This window comes from Anolis sagrei, chromosome 3 (genome assembly GCF_037176765.1).
Source record: "Anolis sagrei isolate rAnoSag1 chromosome 3, rAnoSag1.mat, whole genome shotgun sequence".
Classification (NCBI taxonomy): Eukaryota; Metazoa; Chordata; class Lepidosauria; order Squamata; family Dactyloidae; genus Anolis; species Anolis sagrei.
Window position 1 is genome coordinate 15,457,124 of NC_090023.1, and position 21,134 is coordinate 15,478,257.

Below are 21,134 nucleotides of genomic sequence, written 5' to 3' on the forward strand. Positions count from 1 at the left end.
GCAGGTCAGAATTAATGAAGGGAACATGTGCGCAAGACAGCAGCGTGGGTAGAAGACGTAGCTGCAACAGGATAGCAATGAAGTAATTTAACTCAGGAGGGACAGGATAAGGATGAGGAAATGTAACAGTATTTTCCCCCTCCTTTTTATCCTTCCTTCCATTGCAATGACCCCACCACAGCTGTGTCTCTCACTCGGTGCGCTCACTCACGCATGTGTTCCCCTAATTCAGACCCGCGTTGTGCAAGCAGCGTAGTGTAGGGTCCCAGCTATCATACTATTGAGGTAGAATGAATGCAGTTTGACTCCACTTTAATTGTCATGGCTCAATGCCATGGAATCAGGGAAGTTGTATTTTATAACATATTTAGCTTTCCATTGAGCCCCTGGTGGTGCAATGGGTTAAACCAGTGTTTCTCAACCTTTCTAACACAGTTCCTCATGCTGTGGTGACCCCCCAACCATAAAATTATTATTTTTGTTGCTATTTCATAACTGTAATTTTTCTACTGTTATGAATTGTAATGTAAATATCTGATCTGCAAGATGTATTTTCATTCACTGGACCAAATTTGGCACAAATACCCGATACACCCAAATTTGAATATTGGTGGGGTGGGGATATTGATTTTGTCATTTGGGAGTTGTAGTTGCTGGGATTTGTAGTTCACCTACAATCAAAGACCATTCTGAACTCCTCCAACAATGGAATTGAACCAGACATGACCAACAGAAAATGCTGGAACAGTTTGGTGGGCTTTGACCTTGAGTTTGGGAGTTGTAGTTCACCTACATCCAGAGAGCACAGTGGACTCAAACAATGGTGGATTTGGACCAAACTTGTCATGGATACTCAATATGTGAAAATTGGTGGAGTTTGGGGAAAATAGACCTTGACATTTGGGAGTTGTAGTTGATGGGATTTATAGTTCACCTACAATCAAAGAACATTCTGAACCCCACCAATGATAGAACTGGGCCAGATTTCCCACACAGAACCCCCATGACCAACAAAATAAATAAAAATACTGTGTTTTCTGTTGGTTTTCGGTGACCCCTCTGGCATGACTTGTGACCCCCCGCCCCCAGGGGTACTGACCCCCAGGCTGAGAAACACTGATTTATAGGAAGAAATGCTGTTTTGCTTAAGAGTAGAAGAGTTGTTTAGTTCTATGTTTCTTCTGTTATTTAGAAAAGACGTGATACACGAATGTATAATCTTTTGAATTGTTCCACAAAGTCCAGCTATGAAGAGCAGGGAAGACTTTGTACAATTTTTTCAGAAGTGGAAAATGTTATGATTAACAGAGAAGGAGAGAAATCATCGGAATATCTTGGTAAGAAAGGATACACATTTATTGTTGGAAAAAATCCAGTTTTCTAAAAAAAAACCCTGCAGGATATGGCTGTGCATAACAATTCACCCCTTATTTATTTTGGAAAAACGACATCTGGAAAATGGGAATGGCTCCAGCCAATTCCCTTACCTTGAAATATCAGTAGACACAAGAGTATTTTGAGATCATGTTCTCCTTTTAAAAGGGAGGGGAAAGAACAAATAACATATAGAGTCACATGACATTAAAAGAAAATGACTGCCTTCCAATAATGTGAAAGGTCTTCGCAGCTTAATGCTATAATCCAGAGGAAATTCAGAGAGCAGGCTGGAATGCTGTATTTAAAACTTCCCAGAGTTCAGGCATTTATGTTGAGATACCACATCATAAGTACAAACAAGCCAATGATATTCTCTTCTCTTGATACTCTCTTCATACTGAATAAACTAGTCATCCTAGGGATAGTATGGTCTAGTGAAAACAAATGAGTGGTTTTCAAGCTTGAACTCTCACTAAAAACCGTGATGACTAAACCAAAACTTTTGTACTTTGGACATATCATGAGAGGAAGCAAATCCTTGGAAATGACAATAATGCTTGGTAGAATGGAAGGCTTTAGGACAGGATTTCTCAACCTGGGGGTTAGGACCCCTGTGGGAGTCATAAGGGAGTTTAAGAGGGGTCACCAAAAACCACCAGAAGACAATATATTTCTGATGGTCTTAGGAACCCCTTTGGCAGAGAAGGCTGAAGATCTCTCTGCCTGTCCTTCTCTTCCTTTTTGGAAACAGATGGTGAATTCACCTGCCAAAAGCCCTCCTCTGCTGTGATTGGCCGGCCTCTCAGCCAAGGGGAAGGCTGTTTCTGCGACTCCAAGCTGTGAAAGCAGGTGTGCTCGGTGAATTGCAGCGTGGGGCGCATGTGCGGGCAAGAGAGAACGTGCAAGGTTGGAGGGAGGCTCATGCCAGCAAGTCCCTTCAAGGCATGAGGGTTCGTTGTGGGAAGTTTGGCCCAATTCTATTGTTGGTAGAGTTCAGAATGCTCCTATATTGTAGTTGAACTATAAATCTCAGCAACTACAACTCCTAAATATCAAGGTCTATTTTTCCCAAACTTCTTCAGTGTTCACAATTGGGCATATTGAGTGTTTGTGCCAAGTTTGGTCTAGATCTATCATTATTTGAGTCAACAGTGCTCTCTGGATGTAGATAAACTACAACTCCAAAACTCAAGGTCAATGCCTAACAAATCCTTCCAGAATTTCCTGTTACTCATGGTCTAACATATCCCACCAGTATTCAGATTTGGGTGTCTCGGGTATTTGTGCCAAATTTGGTCCAGTGAATGAAAATACATCCTGCATATCAGATATTTGCATTACAATTCATAACAGTAGCAAAATTACAGTTATGATGTAGCAACAAAAATAATTTTATGGTTGGGGGTCACCACAACATGAGGAACTGTATTAAGGGGTTTTGGCATTAGGAAGATTGAGAACCACTGCTTTTGGAAATTAGGAAGACCATAAGGAATGTGGATTGACTCGATCAAGGAAGCCATAGCCCTACAGATGACCCAAAATCTTGGAGGTTTTTCATCCATAGTTTTGTCATATGTTGAAGTCAAGATGATGGGAAATAACAACAACAAACAATGATTTGATCAATAGAGGCATATACGACATTTAAATGGTTTTAACTGCTGTTGACTTCAACTTATGGTGACCCTATGAATGGGAGACCTTCTGCCTATCATCAACCCTTTGCTCAGGTCTTTTAGACTTAGGGCTGTGCTTCCTTAACTAGGGTAACATCTATGCAAAGCAAGTAATGCAAAATGAAATTGGCAGGGAGGAAGTAAAGCAAGTGTTCATGTTATCCCAAATTTGAGTCCGTTCCTGGCATGCGGGCTCCAATGGTTTCCAACCAAGACATGCAGAGATGATGGCAGAGTTAGAGGACAATTGTATTGCCTCATTGATCAGTTTGGACTTATCCCCAGCTACATGGTATATGGTAGACTTCTGCAGAGGTGAGAGGATCCCTCTTGTCCTTTGCTGAACAGAGCATTTGTTGGATTTTCTTAGTGGGTCTGTATAGAATCATAGAATCATAGAATCAAAGAGTTGGAAGAGACCTCATGGGCCATCCAGTCCAACCCCCTGCCAAGAAGCAGGAATATTGCATTCAAATCACCCCTGACAGATGGCCATCCAGCCTCTGCTTAAAAGCTTCCAAAGAAGGAGCCTCCACCACACTCCGGGGCAGAGAGTTCCACTGCTGAACGGCTCTCACAGTCAGGAAGTTCTTCCTAATGTTCAGATGGAATCTCCTCTCTTGTAGTTTGAAGCCATTGTTCCGCGTCCTAGTCTCCAAGGAAGCAGAAAACAAGCTTGCTCCCTCCTCCCTGTGGCTTCCTCTCACATATTTATACATGGCTATCATATCTCCTCTCAGCCTTCTCTTCTTCAGGCTAAACATGCCCAGTTCCCTAAGCCGCTCCTCATAGGGCTTGTTCTCCAGACCCTTGATCATTTTAGTCGCTCTCCTCTGGACACATTCCAGCTTGTCAATATCTCTCTTGAATTGTGGTGCCCAGAATTGGACACAATATTCCAGATGTGGTCTAACCAAAGCAGAATAGAGGGGTAGCATTACTTCCTTAGATCTAGACACTATGCTCCTATTGATGCAGGCCAAAATCCCATTGGCTTTTTTTGCCGCCACATCACATTGTTGGCTCATGTTTAACTTGTTGTCCACGAGGACTCCAAGATCTTTTTCACACGTACTGCTCTCGAGCCAGGCGTCCCCCATTCTGTATCTTTGCATTTCATTTTTTCTGCCAAAGTGGAGTATCTTGCATTTGTCACTGTTAAACTTCATTTTGTTAGTTTTGGCCCATCTCTCTAATCTGTCAAGATCGTTTTGAATTCTGCTCCTGTCCTCTGGACTATTGGCTATCCCTCCCAATTTGGTGTCGTCTGCAAACTTGATGATCATGCCTTCTAGCCCTAATGTAGATCATTTGTAGGTTGCATTTCTTCATCAGCTTCACTATGCGGTCAGTAGGTCACTTGATGTATGGCAAGAACACTTACAAGTCTACATAGGGACTACCAAATGTAGCATTGCCCTAACACGAATCAAGGAACATGAAAGGCACTGCAGACTAATTCAAGCTGAGAAGTCAGCCATAGCAGAACACCTGATGAACCAACCTGGACACAGGATATTATTTGAGAACACAGAAATGCTGGACCACTTTAACAACCACCATGTCAGACTACACAGAGAAGCCATCAAAATCCACAAGAATGTGGACAATTTTAACAGAAAGGAGGAAGCCATGAAAATGAACAAAATCTGGCTAACAGTATTTTAAAAAGGCTAAAATTATTACAGTAAATAAAGAACACCACTCAAAAACAGGGGAACTCCAGACAAGAATCAACCAGGGCCAGCTAACACCTACCAACAAAGGATTTCCCCAGGCATCAACCAGCGAGGCTTTGAAGCTGCAAGGCAATTCAGTGTTAATCAACATTTGCAACATTCACACTTGCCTCAAGTAGACAAAAGTTCTTTCTCCCACCCTAGACATTCCACAGATATATGACCACTCAACCTCTGAGGATGCCTGCCATAGATGTGGGCAAAACGTCAGGAGGGAATGCTTCTGGAACACAGCCATACAACCCAGAAAACTCACAGCAACCTACCACTCAACAGCCACTAGGTGACCTTCAGAAAACTCTTACTCTTGCCAAATTTTGGGGACCCCAACATTGAGCTAAGCAAGGGGACTCAATTTGTGATCACAACCTATAGTTTAAGAAGCAGTATGCCGAAGTACATTCATATCTATCATTGGAACACCATACCTTCTAGATGCCTTCAATCTACGCTTCATGGTCAGTGTAGATGTGCCCTGAGTCGTTCTGTTTGTAGTGCAATCTTCCTCTTTTCCTTCTGCCTTCTACCTCACTATTTTTATTGCCTTTTCCAGCAAGACAGATCTTGTCAGCCTCAGCTTAGTCATCTTGGCTTCTAGGAATATGAAAACCATCTCAAATGAAAGGGTTCTCTGTGTTGCAAAGTAGGGAGATTCCACCTATGGCATTTTATCTGATGGTATCTGGTTTTGACTTTTATCTGATGCTTTTTTCAGTTTGCAGTTGAATAACTGCAGTTCTGCAAATGGAACCATGAAGCTGCACATTCTTGAAGCATTTGGCAGTATCTTCAATGCACCAGTAAACCATGCTAATTTACAATTGCACTACAGAAGCCCAGTTTATGATTTCAGTCATACACCTAACAGCACGAATTACCACCTCCTATGTCAGCTGCATAGTGAATCCAAGTTTTAATTTGGGCTTTCCAAGGTATTGTAGCCCTGGTGGCACAGTGGGTTAAACCGCTGAGCTGCTGAACTTGCTGACTGAAAGGTCGCAGGTTTGAATCTGGGGAGCGGCATGAGCTCCTACTGTTAGCCCCTGCTTCTACCAACCTAGCAGTTCGAAAACATGCAAATGTGAGTAGATCAATAGGTACTGCTCTGGCAGGAAGGTAACTGTGCTCCATGCAATCATGCTAGCCACATGACCTTGGATGTGTCTGTGGACAAAGTCAGCTCTTTGGCTTAGAAATGGAGATGAGCACCAACCCCCAGAGTTGGAGACGACTGGATTTAATGTCAGGGGAAAACCTTTACCTTTACTATCAAAGGAAGTCTATCCCCAAAATATGTGCAAAATGTATCTCTCTCAAAGGTTGGCCCTTGCCTTTCTCTGAGGTTGACAGTGTCTTGTTCAAAGTCACCCAGTGCATTTCCATGCCCAAGTAGGGTATTCAAACTCTGGTCTCCAACTGTCCTAGTCCAACACTGAAACCACAGTGGCTTACTGCTCTAGGTTTCCCATTTCATGTTTCCTTTACATACAGAACTCCAGAGCTTGGATTGAGATTATTTGAAGGATTGCATCTCCAACTAAGATCCCATCAGTTCCAACAGGCTTTTGGAAATGATTAGCCCCAGGCCCTACCCTAGCCATTAGTTAGGTCCCCACTCTGCACTCTACCCATTTCCCTTGTCCTTTACTACCTTGTTGTACTAGCCCTGGCCCAGCTCTCTTATAGCTGTGCAGCCGGCCTTGGAAACAAATAGCTCCAGGTCCCACCCTGACCATCAGGCAGGACCAGGCTTACACTTTATCCACTCACCCTTAGTCTACTTCATTATACTAGCCCAGCCCTCTTGTAGTCATCAAGGCACACTCTGGAATTCTGACAATTGGAAGCTGGAAACTACACTGAGTCCCCTCGTGGAGACAGAGCGGTATACAAATACATTGTTGTTGTTGTTGTTATTATTATTATTATTATTATTATTATTATTATTATTATCAGAACTCTAGTAGTATAGCCATATCCAGAGAATCTTGTGGAACCTGCTGATGATGGATCTGGACCAAACCTGACATACATACCCAGCATAACCAGCTTCAACATTTTGAGCTTTTTTGGGGTGGTGTGATAGACACAGAATGATGGGAGTTGTAGTTCACTCACATCCAGAGAGCCCTGTGAATCTCACTGATGATGGATCTCGACCGAATCTGGCACATATACCCATCACGACCTACTTAAAATACTGGTGGGGTTTTGGAGAAGTTGACAAAGGATGATGGGAATTGTAGTTCACCCAAATCAGAAGAACTGTTAAACCTGCTGACAATGAACCTGGACCAAATTTGGTGCACATACTCATCATGACCACCTTAAAATACTGGCAATTTGGTGGTTGCTCCCATACAAATATGACTCCTACCGGTGTCATATTTATTTATTTCATTTATATCCCATCCTTCTTACCCCTGGGATATGAAATGTTGTGTTGCTAGATTTTTTTGCATTCTGAGAAAGATAGTGCTTTTAATGCTGCATGGTGTTGCAATTAAATCTTGTAAGGAGACAATCTTAATGCGTTTTAATATATTTAATGTATATTGTTTTAACTTATAAATATGGAAAGAAAGGTGGAATGTTAAGGAAAACAACAACAACAATATCAACAAGAATTTCCAGATTCTTAGAATATCGTTGGTGTGAACAAGGGCATATTCCCTTTATTTCCTCAAGCACTCGTTTCATTCATCTGGGATGTTCCTGCTCTTTAAATAATACAGTGGTTTAGAAAAATTTTTTTTTGCAAAAATCCAAGGAAGATTACTTGAAGAGTGGAAACACTGAATGGACTGCCTGAGGAACAATCAAGATGGATGTCATAATTAATAGTTCAGCTATAATAAAACAAACTGTGATAAGGAAATGAAAGAGATATAGATAAGGCTCTGACTAATACCTTGATAGGTAAATCAAGACTCCTTCTTTCATTTCCTTGCTTGATATGTTTACTGGAAGATATTTTTAATTTGAGTTACAGAAAATGTTGTTTTCCCCTCCTCTCCCCCCTTCTTTTGGCTGTTTTGTGATAATGTCTCAAATAGTTTAAAAAACCCACTTAAAATAAATATATAATGTAACTGAGCATCACAATATTCCATCCCTATTGATATGCCTGGTTTTTGTTTTGTGTATTTTGATAGGTATTTTATGGCGGTATGTTTTAATATGTGTATTTTAAAGGGTCCAAATCTATCATTGTTTGAATTCACAGTGCTCTCTGGATGTAGGTGAACTACAACTCCCAAACTCAAGGTCAATGCCCACCAAACCCTTCCAGTATTTTCTGTTGGTCAAGAGAGTTTTGTGTGCCAAGTTTGGTTCAATTCCATCGTTTATGGAGTTCAGAATGCTTTTTGATTGTAGGTGAACTATAAATCTCAGCAACTTCAACTCCCAAATGACAAAATCATAATTTTTGAGTGATGGTTACTCCTTGTGTAGTGAGACGTTTTGTTGCCAAATTTAGTGTGATTTCGTTCATTGGTTCTTTTGTTTTTAAGGTACTCATTATGCACAGAGCATTTTATATCTATAGAAGAAGATATAAGGATATACTGTTTTATTGTATTGTCGAAGGCTTTCATGGCCAGAATCACTGGGTTGTTGCAGGTTTTTTTCGGACTATTATGGCCATGTTCTAGAGGCATTCTCTCCTGATGTTTCGCCTGCATCTATGGCAAGCATCCTCAGAGGAAGTTAGGTCTGTTGGAACTAGGAAAATGGGTTTTTATATCTGTGGAAAGACCAGGGTGGGACAAAAGACTCTTGTCTGCTGGAGCTAGGTGTGAATGTTTCAACTGACCACCTTGATTAGCATTTGATAGCCTGGCAGTGCCTAGAGCAATCTTTTGTTGAGAGGTGATTAGATGTCCCTGATTGTTTTCCCTCTGCCGTTTTGCTGTTTTAATTTTAGAGTTTTTTAATACTGGTAGCCAGATCTTGTTCATCTTCATGGTTTCCTCCTTTCTGTTGAAATTGTCCACATGCAAATAAAATATGCAACAATAAAACAGTATCCACAAGCATGTGGACAATTTCAACATAGAATCATAGAGTTGGAAGAGACCTCAAGGGCCATCCAGTCCAACCCCCAGCCAAGAAGCAAGAATATTGCATTCAAATCACCCCTGACAGATGGCCACCCAGTCTCTGTTTAAAAGCTCCCAAAGAAGGAGCCTCCACCACACTCCGGGGCAGAGAGTTCCACTGCTGAACGGCTCTCACAGCCAGCAAGTTCTTCCTCATGTTCAGGTGGAATCTCCTCTTTTGTAGTTTGAAGCCATTGTTCCGCGTCCTAGTCTCCAGGGCAGCAGAAAACAAGCTTGCTCCCTCCTCCCTGTGGCTTCCTCTCACATATTTATACATGGCTATCATATCTCCTCTCAGCCTTCTTTAGCCTGTATTGTCGAAGGCTTTCATGGCCGGAATCCATGGGTTGTTGTAGGTTTTTCCGGACTATATGGCCATGTCCTGACGTTTCGCCTGCATCTATGGCAAGCATCCTCAGAGGTAAAGAGGTCTGTTGGAAGTAGGAAAAATGGGTTTATATATCTGTGGAATGACTGGGGTAGGACAAAGGACCCCTGTCTGCTGGGGCTAGCTGTGAATGCTTCAGCTGATCACCTTGATTTGCATTCAATGGCTTGGAAGCGCCTGGGGGGAATCTTTTGTTGAGAGTGATTTCATGTGCCTGTTTGTTTCCCCTCTGTTGTTTTGCTGCTGTAATTTTTGAGCAAATGAACAAAATCTGGCTACCAGTATTAAAAAACTCAAAAATTACAACAGCAAAACAACAGAGGGGAAACATACAGACACATGAAATCACTCTCAACAAAAGATTCCCTCCAGACGCTTCCAAGCCATTGAATGCTAATCAAGGTGATCAGCTGAAACATTCACACCTAGCCCCAGCAGATGAAAGTCCTTTGTCCCACCCTGGTCATTCCACAGATATATAAACCCATTTTTCCTAGTTCCAACAGACCTCTTTACCTCTGAGGATGCTTGCCATAGATGCAGGTGAAACATCAGGAGAGCATGCCTGTAGACCATGGCCATATAGCCTGAAAAAACCTACAACAACCCAGTATCATGCGATGTGCAGGGCTTGATGAATGCAAAGCTGGGGTGAAAATTGCTGGAAGAAACATTAACAACCTCAGATATGCAGATGACACCACTCTGATGGCCGAAAGCGAGGAGGAGCTGAGGAACCTTCTAATCAAGGTGAAAGAAGAAAGCGCAAAAGCCGGGTTGCAGCTAAACGTCAAAAAACCCAAGATTATGGCAACAAGCATGATTGACAACTGGGAAATAGAGGGAGAAAACGTGGAGGCCGTGACAGACTTTGTATTTCTAGGTGCAAAGATTACTGCAGATGCAGACTGTGGCCAGGAAATCAGAAGACGCTTACTTCTTGGGAGGAGAGCAATGTCCAGTCTCGATAAAATAGTGAAGAGTAGAGACATCAGACTGGCAACAAAGATCCGCCTAGTCAAAGCCATGGTATTCCCTGTAGTCACCTACGGATGTGAGAGCGGGACCTTAGGGAAGGCTGAGCGAAGGAAGATCGATGCTTTTGAGCTGTGGTGTTGGAGGAAAGTGCTGAGAGTGCCTTGGACTGCGAGAAGATCCAACCAGTCCATCCTCCAGGAAATAAATCCCGGCTGCTCACTGGAGGGAAAGATACTAGAGACAAAGTTGAAGTACTTTGGTCACATCATGAGGAGACAGGAAAGCCTAGAGAAGACAATTATGCTGGGGAAAGTGGAAGGCAAAAGGAAGAGGGGCCGACCAAGGGCAAGATGGATGGATGGCATCCTTGAAGTGACTGGACTGACCTTGAAGGAACAGGGGGTGGTGACGGCCGACAGGGAGCTCTGGCGTGGGCTGGTTCATGAGGTCACGAAGAGTCGGAGACGACTGAACGAATGAACAACAAAGATATAAGGTAAGGACATAGATATATACAACAAAGACATAAGGTAAGGACTGTTTTATTGTTGCATTTTAATTATTATTATTATTATTTATTTATTTTTATTATTATTATTATATTATTGTTGCATATTTTATTTGCATATTCTAAGTTGTAATGTTTTTGACTGTGTTTCGCTTTGGAGAGTTTAAAGCGAGGTATAAATAAATTTAAAAAATAAATAAAGTTCCATCCTCCTTGATTGACAGCGTGAAAGGGGAGGGAGGAGGCGGAGGAGGAGAGAAGGAGCAGGAGAAGAGTTCCATCCGCTTTGATTGACAGCCCGGATGGTTCAAAGGAGAGGAGGCGGAGGATGAGGAGGAGGAGAAGCACTCCCGCCGACCCCGCCCCCTCGCTCCCAGCCACCCACCCACTCTGTCCCTTCCATGACTCGGCGAGGAATGAGAGCCGCTTCGTGATTGGCCGAGCCGCCTCACGCGAGCGGAGATGGAGGGGGGTGAGAGAGGCTGACCGAGAGTAACCCCGGCGGCTCGAGCCGCCCCGCGCGACCTTTCTCCTCCATCATCGGCGGCGCGCGCTCTTGTTTTCCCTCCCTCCGAAGTCCCCCCTCCCCTTTTCAAAATAATACCCAAGATGGCGGCGCTGAGCAAATCCATCCCCCACAGCTGCTACGAGATCGGGCACACCTGGCACCCGGACTGCGGGAGGGCCTTCGTGCACATCACCCAAGGGGCCCTGGCAGAGTCCCTCCGCATCTACGGCACCCTCTACCTGGTGAGAGAGAGAGAGAGAGAAGCAGAGAGAGAGAGAGAGACCCTTGTGTGACTCCCCTATCCCCAGTGTGGAAGAGGGTCAAATGGAGTGAAGATGAGTCAGATGGGAATAGTGTGGGAATGAGTGGAGTGGGAATGAGAGGAGGGTCAATGGACTGGGAATGGAGTAGCCATGCAAGTAAGTGGAGGTCAAATTAGGAGGTGAGGGTGAGTGGTGTGTACTGGGAGGAGAGCCAATGAGTGGGGATGAGGGGAAATGCAGTGAGATTTACCTATCCGAACGCATCTCCCCCTATAACCCATCTCCGGGGAGGCCCCACTCTCCATCCCACCATTGTCACAGGCGAGATTGGTAGGGACGAGAGACAGGGCCTTCTCGGTGATTGCCCCCCTGCATATGGAACTCCCTTCCTGGTGAGATCAGATCGGCCCCCTATAACCCATCTCCAGGGAGGCCCCACTCTCCATCCCACCATTGTCACAGGCGAGATTGGTAGGGATGAGAGACAGGGCCTTCTCGGTGATTGCCCCCCTGCATATGGAACTCCCTTCCTGGTGAGATCAGATCGGCCCCCTATAACCCATCTCCAGGGAGGCCCCACTCTCCATCCCACCATTGTCACAGGCGAGATTGGTAGGGACGAGAGACAGGGCCTTCTCGGTGATTGCCCCCCTGCATATGGAACTCCCTTCCTGGTGAGATCAGATCGGCCCCCTCCCTCCTGTCCTTCAGAAGGATGGTAAAAACTTGGCTGTGGGACCAAGCTTTCAGGACAGGGCAATAAGGCAGCGATAGGAGCACCAGGTTAAAGTGGGTTAAAGCACTGAGCTGCTGAGCTTGCTGACCCAAAGGTCACAGGTTCAATTCCAGGGAGCAGCATGAACTTCCGCTGTCAGCCCTAGCTTCTGCCAACCTAGCAGTTTGAAAACATGCCAATGTGAGTATTTTATTTATTTATTTATTTATTTCGCTTGTATACCACTCTTCTCAGCCCTCAGGCGACTCAGAGCGGTTAATTTATTATTATTATTTATTTATTATTTGCATTTGTTAACCGCCACTCTCAGCCCGGAGGCGACTCGTGGCGGTGTACATAACATAGAAAAGACAACAGATTACAGTAGCAAAGACCATAACACAACATATAAAAATCCGCTTCGTCTCGTTTGGGGTCGTAGCCAGTCTCATAGTTAACAACACAGTTTCAATATACACAAATGTCCAAAACCATTGGACATTTAAAAGCATAGCGATTCAACATCAAACATCAATACATCAATTTAACAAATCCATCACGTCTCATCAATAGAATCAGAATCCAGTCTCAATAGGTACTGCTCCGACAGGAAGGTAACGGCACTCCATGCAGTCATTGCAGCCACATGACCTTGGAGGTGTCTGTGGACAATGCCAGCTCTTTGGCGTAGAAATGGATATGAGCACCACACCCCAGAGTCAGACATGACTGGACTTAATGTCAAGGGACAACTTTTACCTTTTAGGAAACTTTACCAGGCCAATTTAGATTTGACGCAGATGACCAAGACAGTTTAAATGCTGTATTTTAATCAAGGTTTTTAATGTTTATGTATACTCATAAGAATTCTTGTCCCGGCATTGAATGTTTGCCGTATATATGCTGTGCTCTGCCCTGAGTCCCCTTCGGGGTGAGAAAAGCAAAATATAAATGTTTAAAATAAATAAATAAATAAATATTTTTTTATTCCTGATATTTATAGCCCGCCTTTCTCAGCCATACGGTGACTCAAGGTGGGTTACAGATTGGCACAATTCGATGTCAGGCATTCATAAAAGTGCCATTAAAAACAATCAACATAACAATATTAAAAACATAAATAAAATCCATTAAAGCATATAATCATCGGTGTCATCCTGTTAAAAATGTTACCCAGTAACATCGTCTGGCCATTCCATGTTCATCATTCATAGTTCCGTTTTATCTATACTGCTGCATCCTCAAAAGCTTGCTCAAAGAACCAGGTTTTTACTTTTTTTTTTTGGAAAGTCAGGAGGGAGGGTGTTGATCTAATATTCCTGGAGAGGGCGTTTGATAGCCAGGGGCCATCACTGAGAAGGCCCTGTCCTTTGTCTCTGCCAATCGCACTTCCGATACAGGCGGGATCGAGAGCAGGGCCTCCCCAGACAATCTTAAGCTCCTAGATGGTTCATAGGAGGAGATACATTCAGAAAGGTAAGCTGGGCTGGAATCCTTTAATCATGATGTTTGGGTTGCTGTGAGTTTTCTAGGGTGTATGGCCATGTTCCAGAAACATTCTCCCCTAACGTCTAGCCCGTATCTATCTGTCTGTCTGTCTGTCTGTCTGTCTGTCTGTCTGTCTATCTATCTATCTATCTATCGATGAATGATATTTCTACCCCGGCTTTCCCAAACCCGGAGGTGACTGAAGACAGCTTTACAACATAGGCAGCTATTCAGTGCCATTAAAACAATGTAAAATTACATACAATAAACATTTAAAACAGAATTATAAAATACATATATTGAAATCTTTTAAGGCACGTAAAACCACTATTAGTCCCGTCGTCCAAAAACATAGTCTAAACCGTTCCAGTTTTCGATTACACATATGTTGTTTATTCGTTCAGTCACTTCTGACTCTTTGTGACCTCACGGCCCAGCCCATGCCAGAGCTCCCTGTCAGCCGTCACCACCCCCAGCTCCTTCAGAGTCAAGCCAGTCACTTCAAGGATACCATCCATCCATCTTGTCCTTGGGCATCCCCTCTTCCTTTTTCCTTCCATTTCCCCCAGCATCATTGTCTCTAAGCTTTCCTGTCTTCTCATGATGTGGCCAAAGTGCTTCATCTTTGCCTCTACAATCCTTCCCTCCAATGAGCAGTCGGGCATTATTTCCTGAAGTATGGACTGGTTGAATCTTCTCACGGTCCAAGGCACTCTCAGAATTTTCCTCCAGCACCACAGTTTAAAAGCATCGATCTTCCTTCACTCAGCCTTCCCTATGGTCCAGCTCTCATATCCATAGATTATTACGGGGAATACCATTGCTTTTACTATGCGGATCTTTGTTACCAGTGTGATGTCTCTATTCTTCACTATTTTATTGAGATTGGTCATTGCTGTCCTTCCAAGAAGTTTTCTGATTTCCTGGCTGCAGTCTACATCTGCAGGGACTTTGTACCTAGAAATATGAAGTCTGTCACTGCCGCCACGTTTTCTCCCTCTATTTGCCAGTCATCAATCAGTATGCTCCTTGAATGCTGCTCCAGTGAGCAATCTGGCTGCTGCCCGTTGGACCATTTGAAGCTTTCAAACATCTATGGCAGGCATCCTCAGGGGTTGTGAGGTCTGTTGGAAACTAGGCAAGTTTATATATGTGTGGCATGTCCAGTATGGGAGAAGTATCCAGGCTTTGAATCTGCAAGGCTATTCAGTGGTAATCAAGGTGGCCAATTGCAACATTCACATTTGCCTCAAGCAGATAAGAGTTCTTTCTCCCACCCTGGACATTCTAAAGATATAGAAACCTCATTTGCCTAGTTTCCAAAAGACCTCACAACCTCTTGAGGATGCCTGCCAGATATGTGGTTGAAACGTCAAATGAGGATGCTTCTGGAACATGACCAGACAGCCCGGAAAACTCACATCAACCCAGTGATTCCAGCCATGAAAGCCTTCGACAACACAATAATGATGTTTATTTATATCCCGCTTTTTCTCTCTGTATGGAGACTCAAAGCAGCTCACAACTAAAAAGCACTGCAATACAACTTAAAATATACAAGGTGAGTGGAGTGGGAATTAGAGAATGAGAGTGAGTGGGAAGGAGGGGAGGAAGGTCAGTGGAGTGGGGATGAAGGAACATGCAGTGATAATGGTGATGATGATGTTTATATCCGGCTTTATTTCTTCATGCGGAGACTCACAACTAAAAGCATTACAGTACAACTTAAAATGTACAGTTATTAAAACAATACTGAATATCACCAAATGGGTTAAATCCTTGTACTGGTAGGACTGCTGACTGAAAAGTCGGTTCGAATCTGGGGAACGGGGTGAGCTCCCATCTCTCAGCTCCAGCTTCTCATGCAGGGACATGGCAGAAGCTTTCCACAGGATGGTAAAACATCCAGGCGTCTCCTGGGCAACATCCTTGCAGATAGCCAATTCTCTCACACCAGAAATGATCTGCAGTTTCTCAAGTTGCTCCTGACACACACACACACACACACAAATCATTAAAAGGATATAAAACCATAGCACCCCCTGACTTGATCTTAAAGCTGGCCTGAGTCCCTTCAGGGAGATGGGTCGGGATATAAGTAAAGTTATTACATAAAGGTAAAGTTTCCCCCTGACATTATGTCTAGTCGTGTACGACTCGGGGGGGGGGGGGTAGTACTCATCTCCAATACTTAGCCAAAGAGCTGGCATTTTCTGTGGACACCTCCTAGGTCATGTGGCCAGCATGACTGCCTGGTGTGCCGTTACCTTCCTGCGGTACCTGTTGATTTACTCACATTTGCATGTTTTCAAACTGCTTGGGTGGCAGCAGCTGGGGCTAACAGCGGGAGGTCGTCCCGCACCTTGGATTTGAACCACTGACCTTTTGGTCAGCAAGTTCAGCAGCTCAGCAGTTTAACCTGATGCGCCACCAGGGTTTTTTTAAAATTATTATCAAAAAAACCTTCTTTTGTAAATGCCTGCTTGAATGCAAAGGTTTCAGCCTGCCTCCTGAAGGACAGCTAGGAGGGGCCCATGCTGGCTTCCCTGGGAGGAAGGGAGTTCCAGAGTTAAGGAACATTTGCCACCAAGAAGGAAGGCCTGCTCTCCCATTCCCACCAACTGAGCTTGAGATGGAGGTGGGACTGAGAAAAGGGCCTGTCCTGAAGATATCAGGGGCCAAGCAAGTTCGCAGAAGGGTATGCAGTCAGCCAAAAAGTCTGGACCTGAACTGTCTAGGGCAGTGGTTCCCAACTTTTGGTTCTCTAGGTGTTTTGGGCTTCAGTCCCCCCAGTTCCTAGCTGGCTGGGATTTCTAGTTGTTGAAGTCCAAAACACCTAGAGGACCAAAGATTGGGAACCACTGGTGTAGGGCTTTAAAGTTCATAACCAGCACTTTGAATTGTGCCCCTAAACAGAGTGGCAGTCAGTGGAGCTGCTGCAACAGGGGGGTTCCCCTCTCCCTGTAGCCAGCTCCAGTGAGCAACTTGATGGCAGCTGTTTGGACCAGCTGAAGTTTCTGAGCACTCCCCAGAGGCAGCCCCACATATAGTGTGTTACAGTAATCCAGACAAGATGTAACTAAGGCATGGACCACCTTGGCCAGATCTGGCTTCTCAAGGAATGGGCGCAGTTGGCGCACAAGTTTTAAGTATGATATATTACTAATAATATTGCAGTATAATGGTATACTACAATATAGTAATATTGTTCATTCGTTCAGTCGTCTCCGACTCTTCGTGACCTCATGGACCAGCCTACGCCAGAGCTCCCTGTCGGCCGTTACCACCCCCAGCTCCTTCAAGGTCAGTCCAGTCACTTCAAGGATGCCATCCATCCATCTTGCATATAGTAATATATAATACTAATATTGTGCTATGGTAATAATATAATATATTGTATTTACATATTACTTGTAAGCCGCTTTGAGTCCCCTTCGGGGTGAGAAGGGCGGCATATAAATGTTGTAAATAAATAAATAAAATAATTGTGCAAAGGCCTTCCCACTGCTGACACCTAGGGATGCGGTCAGCCAAATAGCCTGGACCTGAGCCATCTAGGGTTTATGTGGCTGTAAGGTGGTGGGAATGAGAACATGAGTGGAATAGGAACGGTTCTGAATGGAGCGGGATGAAGAGCTTATGGTGAGGGTTTTTTTTTTGAAGGGGACAAACACAGGGGAGAGTGAAGGGATTCAGTTGTGATTAAAAGTCTTAGGAGGGGCACAGGGCCCTTTCACACTGCCCTTTATCCCAGGATCTGATCCCTGATTATTACCTTAAACAGGCATATATTACCTTAAACAAGCATATACTGCCAGAGAACCTGAGATAAATAGATGATCTGGGATCAGATCCTGGGATATAGAGGCAGTATGAAAGACCGCCCAGTCTTCATCTGCAAAAAAATAATAATAAAAAAATGGGAGTATTGTACGGTTTCTGAGCTGTATGGCCAATGTGTTCTAGCAGCATTTTCTCCTGACATTTTGCCTGCATTTGTGGCTGTCATCTTCAGGGTATCCTCTGAGTTTGAGAGCATCATGGTGTTTTGGCAGAGGTGTCTCTTCTGTGACCTGATTCAGTAAGCTGAAAGTATCTCAACAAAACTTAAGACACTCTGCAATTCAAAACATAATGTAGTTTACTCCAGAGTGGAAGACCCTTCCCAAATTCAAAATGGCTCTCTCAATTTCAATAGACGTTTTGGCAGGCTAGTTGCTTGCATTTTCTCTTGCAAGCTCTAAGTATTTCATCACCAGCATTCTTTTTAATAATTACCATGGTAGGCCTAAGGCTGAACACTGCATATGGTGGCAGATACTTGTGAAAATGCTAGTTGTAGTCCATGTCACCTCCATTTAAAAGAATGTAAAGTATTTGCCTCTGGAATCGAAGAGACATGGTCATCCTGTCTTTCCAGCACTGAGCTAGATGGAGCATAGGTCTAAATGTTGCAAGTTGTGCATTTTTGCAAGTTGAATTTGCAAATGCCTTTGTACGCAAAATGTAGTTGATACAAAGTATAAGTACTGGGGCTTACTGTAGGAAAGCCAAGATCTAAATGTAATTACAAAGGAATGAAGGATAGAATGCCTTTGACTACTGTAATACATTCATATTCAATGTTTTGTTTATACAGTGTAGCTTTTCTGACACTTTTAATGCTTCGTAAATATTTGATCAGCTTGTAAAGTGCTGCTCTTTTTTTTTGAATAAAGTAAACAGGAAACATGTCCAGTCAGGTCACAGCATATGTTTTTGTTGTCATACCACTTCGAACTTCATTGCACAGATTTAAGTTTACCTATTGTTGTAGGAAGTCTTGTGCTTTACAAATGATTACAACCGCTATAAACCTTGACTATTGGCCGTGTTATAGATGTTGTAGTCCAAAACATCTGAAGGGCAGGAGGTTGATGCGTATTATTGTGATGTATAAACATCTGGAGGGCCAAAAGTTCAGTATCATATTTGCTTCAGTACTGGAATCTGATTCATATCTTTAAGAAAAGCAATATGTCCCAATAGCATTCATTTGATGAAAAAGTAGTGGTTAGATTGGGTTTATGCAGTTCAAAGCCTGTAATTTTCTGGATTGAGTTCAAAATGCACATTGCTTTTGGTCTTTTCCTAATCTATATATATAAAATGCTCGGTGCATGATGAGTACCTTAAGAACAAAAGAACAAAATCACACCAAATTTGGCAACAAAATGTCTCACAACACAAGGAGTGACCATCACTCAAAAAATTATGTTTTTGTCATTTGGGAGTTGTAGTTGCTGGGATTTATAGTTCATCTACAATCAAAGAGCATTCTGGACTCCATCAACGATGGAATTGAACCAAACTTGGCACACACAACTCCCTTGACCAACAGAAAGCACTAGAAGGGTTTGGTGGGCATTGACCTTGAGTTTTGGGAGTTGTGGTTCACCTACATCCAGAAAGCACTGTGGACCCAAACAATGATAGATCTGGATCAAACTTGGCATAAGCACTCAATACGCCCAAATATGAACACAGATGGAGTTTGGGGGAAATAGACTTTGACATTTGGGAGTTGTACTCACTGGGATTCACGGTTCACCTACAACCAAAGAGCATTCTGAACCCCATGAACGACAGAATCGGGGCAAACTTCCCACACAGAACCCCCATGACCAACAGAAAATACTTAGGACCATCCAATCCAACTCCCTTCATCAGGGCAAGTAAACATAATCAAAGTCCTCCTGACAAAGAGCCATCCAGGAATAGATATAGATAGATATGATTCACACACACAGATATAGTATCATAGATTTGAAAGGGACCCTAAAAGAAGGACAATGATATGTTGCATGTTCCAGGGTGGACAAACCAATCTCTACATCAACACTGACAAAGAAACAACAAGAAATACTGTTTACCCACAAGAATAAAGAAATTACATATATTAGAAACCAACAACCGAAGGAGGAGGAAAAAGAGGGAGGGCAGAAATTTGCGAAGGGGAAAAAAGGAGGTATTCTATTGGTGTTATGGCAAAGGAAAGGCATGTTATGGGATGTAAATGGAAGATTATGCAAGATCTTGCCTAGGGATGGGCAAACATGAACAGAAGGAGGTATGGAGCAAGGATGGGGACCTCAGGTCCTGTGAATGAATGAGGTCCCATGATACCATAATTAGGTGGTTTCCAGTTTTTGTACCCCCCCCCCCTAAAGTTTATTCTTAGAAACAGGAACTTTAAGCTACATCTGCTGGTGTTTTGGTCTTATTCTTTTGCCTGTGACTCTTCCCATTGCTGAGGTGCTTCTCCAGAGAATTTATCTGAAACTGTATTTGACCCTTGAGCCAAGAAGGAATAGAATGTACTATGAGTTGATGAGAAAGACAGGCAGGCGAGATATGGTGAGAAAACAGCTCCTGATTTTTTCTTGTTCAGCTTTTTACCCAGAGAGAAGATGCTGGTTGGATGGAAGGACACACATTTCATGTGCCTCATTGCCCTGGGTACAATATACAGGAACCATATTGTTCTGTGGCATATGTTTATACCAGGTTTTGGGAACTTCACTGGGAGCATTGGTCCAGTTTTCCTTTCCAGTCCTCTGTCAGGTCACAACACATGTTTTTGGTGACATACAGTTTCCAATTACATTTTTCACTACAAATTGGTCCTTTTCTGGTTTGTTTGGGATAGTCATTGGTTCTATTTTGGAACAATTTGGACAATTTTGGGTGGCTTGCAAAAGTGAAGATCTTTTGTTGTGTCCTTGTGCTGTCCTTATGGGATAAGACTGCATATGAAGTCACCTTTGATTTACACCATGGGAAAAAGACTCCCATGGTGTGATCTTTTGTTTTTAATGAATGGCCAAAGAGTTGCTTTCATTTAGGAGAGTTGTTGTATCCAAACTGATCTTGGATCCAAATATGGAAGCCAGATTAGTTTAGACCTCCCTCCTTCCTTCCTTCCTTCCTTCCTTCCTTCCTTCCTTCCTTCCTTCCTTCCTTCCTTCCTTCCTTCCTTCCTTCAGTGATCCGAGAAATGCATGATCAGAGAGCAGAATGGGAGCTGAGGAGTGATTATTTTCTATGACTTCTGTTTTGTTTTGATAACAATAAGCTTAAATTGTTAGTAGAGTAGACGTATGGACCTACCAGGAACTTATTATGTCAGTAACCCTTGATTAAGTGGATCCGTTATAGTTAACGTTGCGCAAATGTGAAAGTTTTGGGTTAGTATTTAAATTGCTTTAGTGATCTCACAGTAACAGAAACATGTACAGTAAATCTGACCAGTGTTATCACACTTATTATTTTTATTAGACTTACTTTCAAATGAAGGATGAGTCAAGGTACAATATTCACTCAAGGTCTAATATACAAGAGCAAGATTC

At 43.2% G+C, this 21,134-nt stretch overlaps 1 protein-coding gene across 1 annotated transcript in view; it reads left to right on the forward strand.

Moving 5' to 3' along the window:
- The first annotated feature begins 11,202 nt into the window (after nucleotides 1–11,202).
- TMEM135 (transmembrane protein 135) overlaps nucleotides 11,203–21,134 on the forward strand; it is a 206,862-nt gene continuing 196,930 nt past the window's right edge. The window contains exon 1 of the mRNA XM_060771135.2: nucleotides 11,203–11,522. Coding sequence (XP_060627118.2) covers nucleotides 11,382–11,522 — 141 coding nt within the window. The 5' untranslated portion in view covers nucleotides 11,203–11,381. The remainder of the gene's footprint in view (nucleotides 11,523–21,134) is intronic.